The sequence below is a fragment of the Oncorhynchus gorbuscha genome, linkage group LG20 (genome assembly GCF_021184085.1).
Source record: "Oncorhynchus gorbuscha isolate QuinsamMale2020 ecotype Even-year linkage group LG20, OgorEven_v1.0, whole genome shotgun sequence".
Taxonomy (NCBI): domain Eukaryota; kingdom Metazoa; phylum Chordata; class Actinopteri; order Salmoniformes; family Salmonidae; genus Oncorhynchus; species Oncorhynchus gorbuscha.
In genome coordinates this window covers 18779059-18791564 of record NC_060192.1, presented here as the reverse complement: position 1 = coordinate 18791564, position 12506 = coordinate 18779059, and the positions used below count along the sequence as shown (strand labels likewise).

Here is a 12506-nt window from a genome sequence, read left to right as displayed (position 1 = left end):
TGTCAAAAAGTTCCATGATTAGATTATTGAGGATTATTATGGTAGATTTATAGGACTACTGTTCAACCCCTATTGTACACTTCTCTCACCTTCCAATATTTTATGGATTGAACAATTGAATATGGCAACTTTCAGGGGGAATCAAACCACTATTTCTGATTCATCAAACATTTTTTGTGTACATTTTTGTGAGTCTGCTGAACTATGTTTTATTAAAAGGTACACCAAATTTAAAGGGGTGTCTTTAAATAAATGTACTGAAAACCCCATTGAATGAAAACTCCATGAGAAAATCTGTTGGCCAGCAAGTAGGAGGGTTTTCAGCAATTTAATTAAATGTATTCAACGTGCGCAAGGGAACCACTCCTGCAAAGTCTGTTATGCACCTCCACACTGTAAATCTGAATCCCAACTACTGAAGTGCATAGGAAAGATGTACATTTCCTAAATCTGAATCGGGCCCTAGATGTGCATGTCTGAGATAACTAGGCCTTCAGTGAGTCCATACACTGGACACGTGAGAGCCGAAGGAAACCAGTGTAGATAGATTTGGGATGGTGATTATGTCCCAGTCCAGACGGACATAACACAGACCATGTATGACAACAAAATATTTGGTTGTGTACACTTGGGCACGGTGTAGAGTGAGTGATGGTAATCGTCAAGCATTACATTTTCCCCTCCAAACAAATACACAGATGGGTTCTCTGATGCACATAACAGAAACACAATGAAAATCGAGATGTCAAGTTTGGAAGAATTAGGCCTCAGCCACATGGTTAAAATCATCTATTGGTCATATCGTGATGCAAAAATACAAATGTTCAGGATAATGATAATAACATAACTTTCTAAATGTAATTGCCAATCCAATCCAAACAATTCTATAGCTAACGATACAACCAAATACATAGTGTTTTATTTGTTTACTTTCCAAGTGTCACATGACTGATAGATCTCATGCTTGTCCTATCTACGTAGAAGTGGACTGCAGAAATGGACATACAGGGTACATCGGTAGGGCTGTGACGTTTGTGGATTTTTGGGTAACGATTGTCATACAAATGATACAGTTATTGTCAATTTTCATTTTTGTTGAAAAATGTTGTGAGCTTGTAATAAATACAACACAGCCCTGATGACACCCCTATCTCAAAAACAAATGGTTTTAACAGCTTGGAACTTTTGGAAATGATGCTTCTCTTCCAGACCGTTCTGCTCGTAAAATGATTACCAACTCTAACCACTTCAAATGACAGACTCATATTAGGTAAACTATATCTACTTCAATGTAAAGTTGAATTCCCCTTCCTCAAAAATAAATGTAGTAAGATGATTATGAAGATTTTTTTTTTTTTAAATTCACAGTTATTGTCGGTTACACAATTATACAATAATTGTGCCAGCCCTACACATTCTCCATATCTCAGTGCAGGCCGTCCAGCTCACACACTGGCCCAACATTCCCTATGGGTTCATGGGTCGTAAAGGGCCCGTTAACCACAGTCCTTTTACTTGGCTGTCTGACTGAACCGCGTCCTCACCACGCATCACAAGACCATCTATTTGAGCTGTATGGGAAACAGTCTAGATATGTGTTTTGGTTTTATGTTCATATAGGTTTATCGGTTGAACAATGTAGATTTTGAATGGTCATCCTACAGAACCTTGTGTAACACATCAATGGTAGAGACATTGGTAAGATAACATTATTGCACCCTTTTATAAGGGGTTTGTAAACTATTTTTTAAACTGTTTAAACCTCTTTAGATGTAAAGTCCCTTGTCTAGGGGACTCGCGTGGTTCTGGTACCGGTTCCGACTGACATGTTTGCTTATAAATGGATCTATGGACACCGTAGATCAGAATTGGGGTAGCCCTGGTAGCGTTAGTACTGGTTCCCACGGACTGTGAGAGGTAGGATGTGAAATCTAAGTAGCACATTCAGAGATAAAATAAATCATAGATTAAACAAAAAACACTTTGTTTAATATGAGATGAAAGGCAAGTTCTTAACAAGTTCAGGAAGCCAAGCTAGAGCTATGTGTGACGTTCACAGTTGTGGGAGCAGATGTTTTGATCAAGAGAGACCTTTCATCTCAAAATATGCACACATTTTCTCTAACACTAAACATACAAATATGTATTTTAGACTCATAAGGAATCTTATAGTGGTTTAATCATTTTATTATGCTATATTTATAAAACACATGTCAATTCAAGCCGTATCCATACAGTCTTGTTGAATAGGAAATGCGTCATAAAATATTTCGTAGTTTCATATTTGTACTTGAGCTTGTGTCCTCAAAAGTGACTACACCTCAGCAATGTATATGCTATTTTTACCAGAAAGGTGAGATTTTTACCTTTTCTTGGCGAATGCAGCATTACTAGTTATTGTTTGTTTATGGTCCTCTCATAATAAATATTTTTCAGGGATTACGTAGATTACATTTTAGATTACATGTATTAATAGATTGTGCTGATCATCCAGATTCGATCAGAAATGAATAGATATTGTATTAAGATCAAGGGTGTGGGGTTTCCACGTCACTAAGGTCATGAACAAACCAGGCACAAATAGAATGCAAAGGGGAAGTTTATTAGGGGTTTTCATACATGGGGAAAGAAGGGGGGATTCACCAATCACCTCACAGTCCACAAGCCATTCCCTTTGTCAGTTCCGTTTTCCAGGGGTAATCCGCACACTCGGGTCCTCAGCCAAACACAAGGGGGTTAGGTTAGTCCGACAGTCCAGGTCACAAAGTGTAATCTCACACATAGTATTCTGTCTTCTCCCACCCTTCATAACGCTCTTGGTTCTCTCCTACTCTGCCTCGTTATGAATGTTGCTTCCCCCTTTTATCCCCAAACACTCCCTGGCTTAACAAGTTACTCTTTCTTCTTTGGGGCAGGAAGTTCACATAAGGCCCAGGGGTGAAGCCAACGGACTGCCCAGATATCTCCCCTCAATCACCACTCCTCTCACCTCTCCCTGCCCACTGCCACAATATTTATGAAATACCTGTACATACTTTAACGATCCGAGCCTTGATTAGTGTGTTACTATGTCTCTGAAGTGGGATTGTGGATAGGGTGTTTGTCTTGGGTCAGGTGACCCGGGTTAAAGCCCCCCTCAGGGCAAGACTGTCCCCCCATTCATTACAGTACTAAATGACACTAAACCATCCATACACACTAAACCATCCATTGACAACTTTACAAAGGGTATCTTATGCTTTGATGTCCTCTTTTGCTCTCCTCTTTGTTCTAGGAGCCAGACCCAAAATTACCAAGAGAAACAGTGTGGACAGTGTCGAACTGTGGAAGTACTCGTCAGATAAGGTAAAAACAGTCATTTTGTTGATTCATTGAGATTTCGTTTTCTCACCTAATTTCTGACATTTTATAAAATGACAACATACACATGTAAAATCAATGAAAATCCAATGGTATCCCTGCAAGAATGGAGACAGCCAGGAATTGGACAGTATATCTCGGAGATCCAAGAGTCAGCAGTCTCAGCCAAGTAGAGGGAAGGGCTACCCCGACAGCCAGTCCTCAGATGAGAGGCAGTGGTTTGACTCCCCTGTGGACGCCGATGAAATCACAGTCCAAGTCCCGCCTCCGGTGAGTAGCCATATTTTAATTTTCAATATTTATTGAACCATTATTTAACTAGGCAAGTCAGTTAAGAACAAATTATTATTTACAATGACGGCCTAACCCGGCCAAACCCGGACGACGCTGGGCCAATTGTGCGCCGCCCTATGGGACTCCCAATCACGGCCGGATGTGATGCAGCCTGGATTCCAACCAGGGACTGCAGTGACGCCTCTTGCAAATAAGTTCTGAAAAATGTAGTTAACCAGTGCATCATTTTTCCATTGATCATCCTTGAGATGTTTCTACAACTTGATTGGAGTCCAACTGTAGTAAATTAAATTAATTGGACATGATTTTGAAAGGCAAATACCAGTCTATATAAGGTCCCACAGTTTACAGAGCATGCCAGAGCAAAAACCAAGCTATGAGGTCGAAGGAATTGCCCGTAGAGCTCCAAGACAGGATTTTTTTGTGGCACAGATCTGAGAAGGGTGGCAAAACAATTCTGCAGCATTGAATGTCCCCAAGAACATAGTGGCCTCCATCATTCTCAAATGGAATAAGTTTGGAACCACCAAGTCTCTTCCTAGAGCTGGCCGCCTGGCCACACTGAGCAATCGGGGGAGTTCCTCTGTGGCGATGGGAGAACCTTCCAGAAGGACAACCATCTCTGCAGCACTCTACCAATCAGGCCTTTATGGTAGAGTGGACAGACGGAAGCCACTCCTCAGTATAAGGCACATGACAGCCTGCTTTGAGTTTGCCAAAAGGCACCTAAAGACTCTCAGACCATGTGAAAGAAGATTCTCTGGTCTGATGAAACCAAGATTGAAGGCTTTGGCCTGAATGCCAAGTGTCACGCCTGGAGGAAACCTGGCACCATCCCTACGGTGAAGCATGGTGGTGGAATCATCATGCTGTGGTGATGTTTTTCAGCGACAGGGACTGGGAGACTAGTCAGGGTCAAGGGAAAGATGAACGGAGCAAAGTACAGAGACTTCCTTGATTAATACCTGCTCCAGAGCGCTGAGGACCTCAGACTGGGGAGAACGTATACCTTCCAACAAGACAACAACCCTAAGTACACAGCCAAGACAATGCAGGAGTGGCTTTGGGACAAGTCTCTGAATGTCCTTGAGTGGCCCAGCCCGAGCCTGGACTTGAACCCGATCGAACATCTCTACAGAGACCTGAAAATAGCTGTGCCACAACGCTCCCCATCCAACCTGACAGAGCTTGAAAGCATTTGCAGAGAACAATGGGAGAAACTCCCCAAATACACTTGTGCCAAGCTTGTAGCGTCATACCAAAGAAGACTCCAGGCTTTAATCGCTGCCAAAGGTGCTACAACAAAGTACTGAGTAAAGTGTCTGAATGCTTATGTAAATTTGATATTTCCTTTTGTTATTTTTAATACATGTGCAAAATATTCCAAAAACCTGATTTTTGCCTTGTCATTATGTGTAAATGAGGGGAAAAAACAACTTAATCAATTTTAGAAAAAGGTTGTAACGTAACAAAATGTGGAAAAAGTCAAGGGGTCTGAATACTTTCTGAATGCACTGTATAACTTCACTTCCTCATTATATCCCTGCATAACAACAACATGCGCCTGGTGTTTACTAGTCATGTTCATTTAATTAACGTGGAGAATATACCGGAGGAAATTAGAATTGTCAAACTCATCCCTATGTCAGCTCCACTAAAAGGCATCAGTTACAAAGACTATTGTTTTCAATGTGTAGCCTTGTTCTATAATGGGCTCAGAGACACAATGGCTTGAAGTGTTTGAGCTTCAGGAGACGGTAGCGATAGCACCTCTTGAGTAGCTTGTATCTCCTTGAAGCCCTAATTAAATCTGACACTTTCCTCCTAGTATCAAAGTGTTTTACGGAAAGGCATTATCTACCGAGTCAAGCTTCAGTTTCCTCTCTGCATTTTAGGAATGGAAGCCTTTTAAAAAATCAACGGAAGCTAACCTGACGGATAAAAAGAAATAAATGTGATTAGCGCCCTAAAGCTGGTGGTCAGGAAGACGTTTCTGAAGCCTGTAGGGTCCTTGCATCTTTGCACCTTTTAGTCTGAGATGTACATCATGATTATAGAGGCAAGGGAAAGTGCCATAGGTGAGACATGATGTGATTTAATGAGGGTTATTGGACAATCTAGATCTCCAGGTGAATTCCTGGTAGAGACAGGAGTGCTGTATCTGATGGCGTCAGAATAAATCAGCGTCCAGGAATAACACAAAGTGAACCTGCAGGCCTTTCTGACTGCTCTAGATTGTTCACAACAATATTCCTTTGTGCTTCCGTTATCCTTAGGGCATCCTCGGCCAGCGTCAGCCAAAGCGGTTGTGCTTTGCTGTCACTTGGCATCTGAGGCGGCCAACCATGCGTCCCGGTTCTGTGATGCTGTTTATTGTTGCAATCAGTGGCTTGACATGGAAAAGGGCGAGGAAGCCATTGTATGAAGGAAGCCTGTTATTTAATGACTGACTAAAATAGCAGTTGTGCAACTTGGGGTTGAAATGGAGACAAAGTGGACTTCATCTGGCTAATCGTTCTCTTGTCTACAGAAATAAGGTCAATAAAAATGGTATTTGAACTTTGGGCTATTTGTTTCACACTTTAATATATCCACAACATTTTCGGTCCTCATGATGCCATCTATTTTGTGAAGTGCACTAGTCCCTCCTGCAGCAAAGTACCCCCACAACATGATGCTGCCACCCACGTGCTTCACGGTTGGGATGGTGTTCTTCGGGTTGCAAGCATCTCCCTTTTTCCTCCAAACATAATGATGGTCATTATGGCCAAACAGTTATATTTTTGTTTCATCAGACCAGAGGGCATTTCTCCAAAAAGTACTATGTGCAGTTGCAAACCATAGTCTTGCTTTTTTATGGCAGTTTTGGAGCACTGGCTTTTTCCTTGCTGAGGGCCTTTCAGGATATTTCGATATAGGGCTCGTTTTACTGTGGATATAGATACTTTTGTACCTGTTTCCTTCAGCATCTTCACAAGGTCCTTTGCTGTTGTTCTGGGATTGATTAGCACTTTTCGCACCAAAGTATGTTCATCTCTAGGATACAGAATGCGTCACCTTCCTGAGCGGTATGACGGCTGCGTGGTCCCATGGTGTTTATACTTGCGTACTATTGATGGTACAGATGAATGTGGTACCTTCAGGCATTTGGAAATTGCTCCCAAGGATGAACTAGACTTGTGGAGGTCTACAATGATTTTTTTCTGAGGTTTTTCCTAATTTCTTTTGATTTTCCCATGATGTCAAGCAACAAGGCACGGAGTATGAAGGTAGGCCTTGAAATACATCCACAGGTACACCTCCAATTGACTCGTATGGTGTCAATTAGCCTATCAGAACCTTCTAAGGCCATGACATAATTTTCTAGAATTTTCCAAGCTGTTTTAATGCACAGTCAACTTAGTGTATGTAAACTTCTGACCCACTGGAATTGTGATACAGTGAAATAATCTGTCTGTAAACAATTGTTGGCAAACTTACTTGTCATGCACAAAGTAGATGTCCATACTGACTGGCCAAAACTGTAGTTTGTTAAACAGACATTTGTGGAGTAGTTGAAAAACAAGTTTTAATGACTCCAATCTAAGTGTATGTAAACTTCAGACTTCAACTGTGTATATATAAAGAGTCAATATTTGCAGTGTTGACCCTTCTTTTTCAAGACCTCTGCAATCCACCCTGGCATACTGTCAATTAACTTCTGGGCTACATCCTGACTGTTGGCAGCCCATTCTTGCATAATCAATCCTTGGAGTTTGTTTGTCCACCCGTCTCTTGAGGATTGATCACAAGTTCTCAATGGGATTAAGGTCGGAGGAGTTCCCTGGCCATGGACCCAAAATATCAATGTTTTGTTCCCAGAGCCACTAGTTATCACTTTTGCTTTATGGCAAGGTGCTCCATCATGCTGGAAAAGGCATTGTTCATCACCGAACTGTTCCTGGATGGTTGGGAGAAGTTGCTCTCTGAGGACGTGTTGCTACCATTCTTTATTCATGGCTGTGTTCTTAGGCAGAATTGTGAGTGAGCCTTTTCCCTTGGCTGAGAAGCAACCCCACACATGAATGGTCTCAGGATGCTTTACTGATGGCATGACACAAGGCTGATGGTAGTGCTCACCTTGTCTTCTCTGGACAAGCTTTTTTCCCGATGACCCAAACAATCGGATAGGGGATTCATCAGAGAAAATTACTTTACTCCAGTCCTCAACAGTCCAATCCCTGTACCATTTGCAGAATATCAGTCTGTCCCTGATGTTTTTCCTGGAGAGAAGTAGCTTCTTTGCTGCCCTTCTTGACACCAGGCCATCCTCCACTGTGCGTGCAGATGCACTTACACCTGCCTGCTGCCATTCCTGAGCAAGCTCTGTACTGGTGGTGCCCCAACCCCGCAGCTGAATCAACTTTAGGAGATGGTCCTGGCGCTTGCTGGACATTCTTGGGCGCCCCGAAGCCTTCTTCACAACAATTGAACCGCTCTCCTTGAAGTTCTTGATGATCCGATAAATGGTTGATTTAGGTGTAATCTTACTGGCAGCAATATCCTTGCCTGTGAAGCCCTCTTTGTGCAAAGCGATGATGACTGCACGTGTTTCCTTGCAGGTAACCATGGTTGACAGAGGAAGAACAATGATTCCAAGCACGATTCCCTCCTTTTGAAGCCTCCAGTCTGTTATTCGAACTCAATCAGCATGACAGAGTGATCTCTAGCCTTGTCCTCGTCAACACTCGCACCTGTGGTAACGAGAGAATCACTGACATGATGTCAGCTGGTCCTTTTGTGGCAGGGCTGAAATGCAGTAGAAATGTTTTTTGGGGGTTCAGGTCTTTTGCATGGCAAAGAGGGACTTTGCAATTAATTGCTATTCATCAGATCACTCTTCATAACATTCTGGAGTATATGCAAATTGCCATTATACAAACTGAGGCAGCAGACGTCTTGAAAATTAATATTTGTGTCATTAACAAAACTTTTGGCCATGACTGTATATCCTTTTTTTTACCCTTCCCTCATTAAAACCCACCACCTTATTCCAATGCTTTATCCCTGTTTGATTCTATCCCATGCCTGAGAGGACTGGACACTACCGCTAAACACACCCTGTAACTCTTCTGAAGTGAAATCTCATATCCCCAAGTACTTTTCTGCAGCTGCCACCACAACTTCTATTTTCTTACGTACCATCTCTGCAGTACAGTTGATAACCATTGCTATGAACACTAAGAAGCCAACCTAACTGAAACATATCACTCATTGGCATATCCCTCTGTTCTGGCACAGATCTACTATTCACAGGGTTCCTCTCAGAATCCCTCACCCTTGATCCACCCTCCTACTTTCTTCACTGCCTCAGAATATGACATCTTCTGCACTGCTTTGACCCTGGCCACCTCAACCTGCCTCTCTGATCCTGGCCACCTCAACCTGCCTCTCTGATCCTGGCCACCTCAACCTGCCTCTCTGACCCTGGCCACCTCAACCTGCCTCTCTGACCCTGGCCACCTCAACCTGCCTCTCTGACCCTGGCCACCTCAACCTGCCTCTCTGAACCTGGCCACCTCAACCTGCCGCCTCTTTTACCGGACAACTCTGATCCCCAGAAACATGGGCACCCCTACAGTTGACATGTTTTCCACCAAAATTACACATTCCTCTGTTCCATGTGTTCCTGCACACTTCCCACATCTTGGAATCTCCCTCCTACACACTGCTGCAACATGCCCATAAACGTGACACCTGTAACACTGCAGTGGATTCGGCACAAAACCGCTAACGGAATAACTCATATATATTAACATGACTTTGTCAAATCTCAAAAGAACAGACTGCGTCACCTCTGTTTCCCCACACTCACCACCGGATCTGCATCGCACCAAACAGCGAGCATCACAAACACCAGGAATCAAGGGTTGCTACCTACATTAATGAGCACAAGGTTATCATGCTTTAGAAAGCTGCAGTCCTTGCAGATGAGTATGAGTTTGTGTTGACCTAAAAATATATTCAAACAGGGCACAAAGTACTAATATCCCTACACAAAAAAACTATGCAGAGAAGTCCTCTTTCACTACAAGGTTTGTCTTTTCCACCAGCACCCAGAGACAAGGATGGACAGAACTGGTTAACCGTATTTGCCAGTTTGGCTTTACTGCCATGAGAAAAGCCATATTTGTCTCTGTGCCTGTCCTAAGTTGAAACACAACATTTTGAGAGAAAAAGCTTTCTTCTTGTGGGAGCCCTCCAGCGCATTAAGTCTCTGGTTGGGACTGGTTTATCTCCTAAACAAGATCAGATTTGAATGAACGCTTTGTTTCAGAAGGGTTTGTATCTCTGCAGAGTGGTGATGCTGTTAAACAGCCAATGAAGATACTGGAAGACATTGGGGCCGCCCAGTCCTTCATTTTGTTTGACACTTCAGCAACTGGTGACTGTGTTGGTTCAAGGCGTGGAGATGGGTTGCTTGTAGAATGTGGAACTCAAGTCTGATCTTGTTTCTGGTCGCGTGGTCGTTGGAGTGAAGCCTACCCTACCTGTGAAGGGAGTCTTGTTGATTTTAGGCAATGATTTGGCGGGAGGGAAAATTGTGGTGAATTCTGTTGTTTGTTAGGTGCCAGAGTAGAGGAACCTGATGGGTTATCAGAGAAATACCCTAGAGTGTTCCTAGCTGGTGCTTTTCCACGTGCTATGTCTAAGAAGATTGCTGAGAGCAAGTCTAGTTTTGAGGAGGATGTCAGTAGTCTCACCATATTTGATCTGTCTGAAACATTTCTGTGTGGTCCTGACTTTGCAGCCTGGTCTCAGTGACTAGCCGTAACGTAGTAAATGTTATCTGGGACACACAAATATTATATGTTCTGTTTGGTATGTTTACTTAAGGCAAACAGGAAAGTACAGTGGTTGGTTGAGGTGCATGGGTGGGAGTATAACGAGAACATCTAGCAACCCTGGGGTTGCAAGTTCGAATCTCATCATAGACAACTTTCGCATTTTAGCTAATAAGCAACTTTTCAACTACTTAATATATAATAATATAATATAATATATGCCATTTAGCAGACGCTTTTATCCAAAGCAACTTACAGTCATGTGTGCATACATTCTACGTATGGGTGGTCCCGGGGATCGAACCCACTACCCTGGCGTTACAAGCGCCATGCTCTACCAACTGAGCTACAGAAGGACTACTTAGCATGTTAGCATGTTAGCTGACCCTAACCTGAAACTCATTATTGTATGTTTTACAAATTGGTAACATTGGTAACATTTTCAAATTCGTAACATATAATACTAACTGTAATTCATAACATCAAATGTGAATTGGCTAATGGTCATCCACAAATTAATACATACCACACGAAATGTAACATATCATACTAAATTGAGTGTTCAGATTCAAGTACAGAATAATACGAAATGCTCTGAGACCAGATTGGATTTTGGTGGAACTCCTGAGTTGACCTCTCCTTTGAAGACCCCAAAGGAGAGCGGGTTGGTAGGACCTCTGAAAAGAGAGAGGATTCTTACAGTTGACACTGTTTAGGAAGCATTATGATTACTGAACAGAAAAAATCTCTCCCTTCTATTTGCGGAGATACTGTACATCCAGTGAATGAGTTTGAGTGTGTTACTTTGACAAAGATGACGTTATGAGGTGAGAAAATAGTATTCCCACAACACTTTTATTCAAGGCTTCAAGGCTACAGGCTACAATCTCAAATTGTCGTTCCAGTTACACTCCGACAAGAGATACTGTACTTATGAGGGTAGTATTGCAGGCCATCTTGGGGTCAAGATGTATGACCGTATCTTGCATAACTTGCAACCTAGGAAAGGTAGTGGGTCAAGGAAAAGTCTGACCATTCATGGCAAAAGTGGAGGCCATTATTAAGCTTCCTGTGCCAAGGGTGAGGGGCAGTGAGGGAGGTGGCGAGAGAGGGAGGTGGCGAGAGCGGGAGGTTGCGAGAGCGAGAGATAGAGATGGAGGTGGCGAGAGATGGAGGTGGCGAGAGATGGAGGTGGCGAGAGATAGAGGTGGCGAGAGATGGAGGTGGCGAGGTGGCGAGGGGAAGAGGGAGGGAGGGAGGTGGGGAAGAGGGAGGAAGGTGGCAAGGGGAAGAGGGAGGTGTCGAGGGGAAGAGGCGAGGGAGGTGGCGAGGGGAAGAGGCGAGGGAGGGAGGTGGCGAGGGAGGGAGGTGGCGAGGGGAAGAGTGAGGAAGGTGGCGAGGGGAAGAGTGAGGGAGTTAGCGAGAGAGGGAGGTGGTGAGGGGAAGTGGGAGGGAGGTGGCGAGGGGAAGAGGGAAGGAGGTGGCTAGAGAAGGAGGTGGCGAGGGGAAGAGGGAGGGAGAGGGCGAGAGAGGGAAGAGGCGAGAGCGGGAAGAGGCGAGGGAGGGAGATGGCGAGGGAGATGGCGAGGGGATGAGAGAGGGAGATGGCGAAAGGGAGATGGCGAGGGGAAGAGGGAGGTGGGGAAGAGGGAGGGAGGGAGGTTGTGAGGGGAGAGGTGAGGGAGGTTGTGAGGGGAAGAGGGTGGCGAGGGAGGGAGGTGGCGAGGGAAGTGGGAGGGAGGTGGCGAGGGGAAGTGGGAGGGAGGTGGCGAGGGGAAGTGGGAGGGAGGTGGCGAGGGGAAGTGGGAGGGAGGTGGCGAGAGAGGGAAGTGGGTGAGGAGAAGTGGGAGGGAGGTGGCGAGGGGAAGGGGGAAGGAGGTGGCTAGAGAAGGAGGTGGCGAGGGGAAGAGGGAGGGAGGTGGTAAGGGAGGCAGGTGGAGAGAGGGCGTGAGGGGGAGAGAGAGAGAGAGAGGGAGGGGGCAAGGGGAAGGGAGGGAGATGGCGAGGTAGGCGGGGCGGAGGGGGAGG

At 44.4% G+C, this 12506-nt stretch overlaps 1 protein-coding gene across 3 annotated transcripts in view; it reads left to right on the top strand.

The window, feature by feature from the left end:
• LOC124006983 (G-protein-signaling modulator 1-like) overlaps nt 1-12506 on the top strand; it is a 67270-nt gene that overhangs the window by 42357 nt on the left and 12407 nt on the right. For all 3 annotated transcript variants that reach the window (XM_046317201.1, XM_046317202.1, XM_046317200.1), the window contains exons 10-11: nt 3275-3345; nt 3466-3630. In XM_046317201.1, coding sequence (XP_046173157.1) covers nt 3275-3345; nt 3466-3630 — 236 coding nt within the window. The remainder of the gene's footprint in view (nt 1-3274; nt 3346-3465; nt 3631-12506) is intronic.